The 6200-nt window shown below is 55.0% G+C and overlaps 2 protein-coding genes across 4 annotated transcripts in view; one reads left to right on the forward strand and one right to left on the reverse strand.

Moving 5' to 3' along the window:
* MEIS1 (Meis homeobox 1) overlaps positions 1-6200 on the reverse strand; it is a 203214-nt gene that overhangs the window by 106867 nt on the left and 90147 nt on the right. Inside the window, exon 1 of one of the 3 annotated variants that reach the window (XM_085054294.1) lies at positions 23-1195. The exons of 1 other annotated variant lie outside the window; for it this stretch is intronic. In XM_085054294.1, coding sequence (XP_084910420.1) covers positions 23-34 — 12 coding nt within the window. In that variant the 5' untranslated portion in view covers positions 35-1195. Of the gene's footprint in view, positions 1-22; positions 1196-6200 lie in introns of those variants that run through there. One more of the 3 variants, XM_085054298.1, reaches the window with a different exon arrangement.
* On the forward strand, positions 942-4568 carry LOC146438989 (uncharacterized). The gene is made up of 2 exons (XM_085057459.1): positions 942-2215; positions 3415-4568. Exons 1-2 carry the CDS (start codon positions 942-944, stop codon positions 3482-3484), a joined length of 1344 nt encoding a protein of 447 aa, XP_084913585.1. The 3' UTR covers positions 3485-4568.

A 6200-nucleotide genomic window follows, 5' to 3' on the forward strand; every position in this document is an offset into this window, starting at 1 on the left:
CATTTTTTTTAGTCATACGTACCCTTTGCGCCATCGGCCTGCTTGCTCCCTTCCTACTTCAACTTCTAATATATCCTCTTTAAGGCCAGTGTGAAAAGAAAGAAACGCGAAGTTCCCCCCCCCTCACCCCCCAAAAAAAGGCAAAAATCCCTTAGCGTCTCCAGCAATGGAAGCAATCGAGCAAAATCTTCAGCTTGCTGGATCTCAGCGAAGCGATACGGTAACTCAGCATTAAAAAAGGAGAAAAAAAAATTAGAGGGAAAAAAAAAATCAACTCTCCCTCCTTCCTTCCTTCTTTTTTCTTTCTTTCTTCCCTCTCTCCCTGTCTCTCTCTCTTACTCTCCCCCTCTCGTTTCCAAGACAGCAGCGGGGCGAAAGCAAATATCCTTTCCCCAAATCAGTTTTTTTTTTCTCTTTTTTTTTTTTTTTTTTTTTTTTTAAAGTGCCCCTCAAACCCAACTACCAAGTCTCATGGCTTTTTGCCACTCCGGCTGTCAATCACAGGCGAGGTTGTCAAGGTGGTGAATGACTGATGATGATCCGCTGCGTGTGCTCCCACCGCGCAGGACACCGCGAATGTTAATTTTCGAGTGCGCTCACCCAAATAAAAAAATTTAAAAAAAAAAAAAAAGAAAAAAAAAAGAAAAAATTTGGAAAAAAAGAAAAAAATTTAAAAAATCGAGGGAGGAGAAGAAGGAGGGGGAAAAAATTAAAAATTAAAAAGGCTCGCTAACGCGCCGGCTCTCCTTTTATTATGGTTATTATGATGATGATGATGATGATGGGGGGCTTTTTTTTTTCGCTCCTCCTCGGATCGCTCCTAATTCCTCGCCGGCGCCGGCTCGCTCTGCCCCTGCGCGGCCGGCGGGCGAGGCTGGCGGAGGCGGGCCGGGCGCGGGTGCCGTGCGGGGCGGGCGCGGGAGGAAGGGCAGCGGGGCGGGATGGCGGGGGGGGGAGGCGGGGGGAGGCGCTGCCGCCGCCGCCGCCGCGGTCCGAGCGCTGCCGTCCGTCCGCCGCCGCCGCCGCCGCCGCCGCTCCGCCCGAGCGCAGCGCAGCGCCGGGCTGGAGCAGACTGCGGGAACCCGGAAGTAGTGGTGGCCATAACAGGTCGCGTCTTACACAATGCGCTGGGCGGCAGCAACTCCGCCACCGGCGCAGGGGGGCGCGCCGCCCGCCCCGCGCCCGCGCAGCGCCGCGGCTCGGACACACCGCCCCCTCCCGGCCCTGCCCTCCGCGCCCCCCCGCGCGCGCGCCGCCGGTGCGCCCGCCCCCCCCCGGCGGCCGCAGGGGCGCTCCCGTCGCCTTTGTCTGGCGGCGCCGCCGCCCCGCGCAGCGCCCGCGCAGCGCCCCGGGGTCGCGCCGCCGCCCGCCCCTCGCTCCGCCGCCCGCCTCGCCGGGCGCCCCCCCCCTCCCCGGCGGCTCCCCCCGCGGCCGCCGGCCGAGTGAGCTCACCCGGCCCCCGGCCGCCGCCGCCGCGCCGCCGCCGACCAATCAGCGCCGTGCCGCCCCGCGCCGCGCCCCCATTGGTCCGGGCGGGAAGCGGGGCTCGGACCGGCGCGCGGGGGGGGCGCCCCCATCCCCGTCCCCATCCCTGTTCCTGTCCCTGTTCCTGTCCCTGTTCCCATCCCTGTTCCCATCCCTATTCCCGTCCCCATCCCTGTCCCCATCCCTGTCCCCGACCCCTCCGCCGGGCTCCGCGGGCGCGCTGTCCTGCGCGCGGCGATCCCCCCCGCCGGTGCCTCCATCGGCCGAGCCGGGGGTCCGCTCCCTCGCGTCCAAAAGCACAGCCATCCCTCCCCGCAGCCCCGCCGGTCCCCGCCGGTCTGGGAGCGGAGAACTCGTCGTGTCCCTTCCTCCCGTACCTGCGGGCCGGGCTGCGCCGAGCCCCGAACGGGCGCTTGCGGGGACAGCTGCCCCGGCGCTACCGCATCTCCCGCCCGGGGAGCGGGGCGGGGGAAGGAGAACCCCCGGTACTGCGGTCCCGACTGAGCTGCCGGGGGGAACGGGGCAGTGACGGTGGGGTCCCTCCGCTAAAACCCCCGGGGCAGAGGGGACGCTGCTCTGCTGCTGCCGGATCCCCGCGGGCGGCGGGCAGCGGCTCGGCCCCCGCCGCCACGTCTCAAACTTCGGGGAAACCCGTTCCGATCCCCCCCTCCCGCCCCCTTTCCGCTAGGACCGGCTTTTTATCCCGGCGAGAGAAATCCAGACCTCTCAGGTAAGAGCCGTTTTCATGCACTGACCCCCACCCACCCAGCCAGCCGAGCCACTCGCGTGGGGTTCATTTCTCCCGTGATTTCCCGGGGGAACGGCGCTCGGGAACGATTCCCACCGCAGCGGTCCCTTGCTGTGACCCAACTCCCAGGGACGCGTTTCCTTCTCTTCCCATCCCCTTTTCCTAAACCCCCTCACCATGAGGGTGAAAAAAAAAAAAGGAAAAAAAACCCCAAAAGACCCTTTTTCACTGTCTCCACCAGGCCTTTATGAGCTTAATTCAGCGCAACCCAGCCCGAAACACTTTTACAATGTAATTACAGCCCTACAAATTGTTTGCCCAAACCTCATCCTGGATAAGGATTTTACAATTAGCAAACAGTTATTACTCTTAGGGCTCGCTGTGAGGAACTGCTCAGCTCGCCTCTCCGCCCGTGAGAGGCCGGCCAGAAAAAAAAAAAGGAAAGAGAAAAAAAAAAAAAAAGAGAAGATGAAGAAAAAAAGAGCTAATCCTGACAGCAATTAATCATCTATTAAACGGGAAAAAGTAAACGGCCAAATCCGCGCTATCCCGGTAAACTCCTGCCGCGGCGGATGCGCTGCGCAGCAGCGGGACCAGCGCAGCATCTTGCCCAGCTGCCTTTTTAGGAAAGCCGCTCTTTTTTTACTTTTTTTTTCCCCCCCAAAAAAAAACTTGCTGTTTTGCAGGAATATATTTACGCTTCTCCATCGCCTGGTGGAAAGGGTGAGGGGCTGAGGGAAATAGGGTTAGGGGGAAAAACAATGAGGTAGAGCGAGGGGGTCTGGTGGGTGCGGCGGGCCAGGCAGCGGCCTCGCTGAGGAGCGCTGCGCGTCTCTGCGCGCTGCTGCGCGGATCCCCCGCACCCCGCCTGGGCCTTTGGAGAAGGGATCCGCCGAGCTGAGGCAAAAAAAGGCGTCTGGGGAGCAAGGGAGCCTCCTCCACGAGGTGGAATCTGGGTCCATTTGCTTATCGGATAATAAATGAGGCTTTTAATCAGGCTGAATTTCCCAGCTTAAGGAAAGAATTAGTCATACCTAGGAACAATCAAATGGTTTCTAGCTGGCTTCCCTGCCGCCTTCCTAGCAGGGATTTGGTAGGAGGGGGGGGACGAGGATGGGGGGAGAATTAGCATCCAAGTGTGCTCTTTCACCATTAATACTGAAGTTTGAAAACTGAAATAGGAACAACCAGAAGAGCGAAACAAACAAGAAACCGCAGAAGAAAGCATTGGAAAAGGCGGCCGGGAGATAATCCAGGAATGCTTCAGATAAGGAAAGGGGGGGAGCGATACGTGCGGAGATACCCGAAAAGTCAGAAGCCTGACGGAACGGCTGGAAGAGGCACGGGGGGTGGGGGGGAAACCCGCACTTGTTTAGAGCCTATTAAAGGTCAGGCCGGGCTGGGGGGTGGGCTGCGCCTGATGATAAAAGGAGCTTAAGTGCGAGGGCTTTAAACGCGCGCATGAAGCGCAGCGCCAGGATTTGGGGGGTTTGTTTACCGGCTCCCGGTGCAGCAAACAAAAGAGCGGCGGCTCCGAAGCCAGAGTCAGCCCGAGGTCAGCCAGCCGGGGCTGCCCTGCGCCCACCGCCGGCACAGCTCGGGCCCTGCGCTCCGCCGCCGCCCGGTGCCCCGGGAGCTCGCAGGGACCGGGAGCGGGGACTGCCTGCTCCCCCACGGCCGGCCCTGATGCTAGCAGAAGTGATGGAGGGGTTGATTAATTAAATGGAGGGCTTCATAAAAGATTTCCTAATAAAATTCACGGTTGTCTTAAAAGTTTCTAAACAGCGCTTTAATTCTTTTTTTTTTCTCCTACTTGAATAAAATTAACTGGGAAATGAGTTACTGGCCGGGGTTTTTGAGACTTCAACGGTGACAGCCGTGCCGGCGGCGGGAGTGAAGGCACCCGCACACAAAAGGAGTCTTTCAGGGACAAAAGTTGCGACGGCTGCCAGGTTTTCCCCGCGGTGGCACCTCGGGGTAGCCCGGGCAAGGCAGCGCAGAGCCGACCTGAGCCTTGCCCTTCCTTATTTCACACTACAAATAGACAATTTCAGCCTAAAATCCGTAGAATAACCCCTGAGCTCGTGAGCACCATCGTGTTGGGGTTGTTGAGGGTTTTTTTCCTTACACGATTTAGGCGCTACAAGTTCATCTGGATTAATTTGGAAGCACTTCTCCGCGCCGGGGTTCGCGACGATCCCTGCCTTTAGCCCATCTGCCCCCCGGCGCTTCTGTATTCCCTGCCTATGCCAAACTCTTTCTCTTTCCTGTTGATATTCCTATATTTCTCGTTGAATTAAATAATAATAACAATAAAAGCAATTGCTGGGTAAAACTGTGGCTGCTTAATTAAGAAAAAAAAAAAACGGGGAAAAAAAAAAAGAAAAGCCGCTGGGCTGCTCTGCATCCCAAGGATTGAGCTGTTGTGCCGTCTACTGGGAGACGGGAAAACTACAGCCAGAAACGCTCCCAAATTTTCTGCGAGAGAAAAGTCCATTTTTCGGCAATTTGGAGGGGTCGGAGACGCCCAATTGCTCGGTAGAAGAAGAAGAATAGAGACGCCAGACAGAAAAGCCGTAGAGAAACTTATTTTTTCCTTTGGCTACACCTGTGTAATTGTATAAAAACTCCACTTTTAAGTATTTAGGATTTTACTGACTGCAGAGCTTGGAGCAATGATATGGTAAAGATGGTTTGAGTTTACCCGTTCGAGGCAATTGGGCATTAGCTAAATATGCAGGAAGGGGGAATTGTTTTTTTTAAAAAAGAGAAGGGGAAAATATTTGCGAATGGTTTAAAAACTTCTTCCCCGCCACCAGCCGGCTTGCAGCCCGTGGGGAGAGGGAGATCCCAATCTGGGAAGCTCGCACCCCGATGATGCTCTCGGAGGGCAGCGAAGGCAATCGCTTTGATGGCGCTCTTTGCTGGAGCAGCAGGAGGGGAGTTTACGCCGGCCCGGCGTTAGTCTCGGTTTAGAGGAAGCTGTTTTAAGTTCCCGAAGCTTTGCCCATGCCCGAGCCGCGGGTGTTCCCAGTCAGATGAAGCCTAGCTGGGTAATTTCCCTCTCCCCTCTCCCTGCCCACTTGGTTCTCCGCTCCCGTGGCGCCTGGGACCCTCTCCTCAAAAATACAAAGTGCAAGAAGAGATTAAAAAAAGAAAAAAAAAAGTTTTTGTTTTTGGTTATAAAAAAACCAAAAAAAACCCCAAACCTTTAACAAAACCATTGACTCTGCGAGAGCCGCAGAGGGGCTGTGAAATGCAAAGCCTCTGTCGTATTTACAGACAGTGTCAGCAGCCGGCTGGACACGCAGATAAAAATCTAGTGGTCTCTGTGAACTCCAAGGAGTGTTTCAAAGCAGAGATCTCTAAGCGCCTGTTCTCAGTCCACGCATATGCCCGCACGTAGCCTCAAAAGACGGAGACACCCGCGTAGCTAAACAATAGTTGGGATTTCTTAAAATAGGTTAAATGAAGGTAGAAGCAAACCCTCCTGCCACTTGTAGCAGACCAACTCCGACAGCTCTTTGCCCTCAGAGCCACTTGCCAGAGTTCAACAGAGGGTGACATTAGCCTAAAATATTCGATACTTTTTCTTTTATTCTGGAGACTTTTCCCACTTCTGCTATGCAAAATTCAGCTCCCAGATCATCTCTGCGGGTAAAATTGCTGTCTTTGAAGGAAACAACAACCTGCCTGATTTTTTAATTTTTATTTTATTTTATTTTTATCAAGAAGTTATTACGGATACTTCCCTCAGAGTACCTTAAGCAGAAATTAAATGATTGTGTGTCCCTGACGTAGAGAAGTCGAAGGCCACTCTTCTAAAAAGTTGAACGAACTATTTTACCCTTTCAAATGAGTCTGAAAATAGTTGCAACGTTGTATGAGAAGCAAATTAGAGAGTAACAAAATAAAACCTCAATTTGAAGTGACATGGAATTGAATATCAGTGTGTGACAGTACCTCG

Source organism: Lichenostomus cassidix, chromosome 3 (genome assembly GCF_008360975.1).
Source record: "Lichenostomus cassidix isolate B80296 chromosome 3, HeHo_3.0, whole genome shotgun sequence".
Lineage (NCBI taxonomy): Eukaryota > Metazoa > Chordata > Aves > Passeriformes > Meliphagidae > Lichenostomus > Lichenostomus cassidix.

Coding starts and splice junctions, on each gene's coding strand:
- LOC146438989 (XM_085057459.1), top strand. CDS start 942: ATGGCGGGGGGGGGAGGCGGGGGGAGGCGCTGCCGCCGCCGCCGCCGC. Junction 2,216..3,414: donor GAGAAATCCAGACCTCTCAG/GTAAGAGCCGTT, acceptor AAACTGAAATAG/GAACAACCAGAAGAGCGAAA.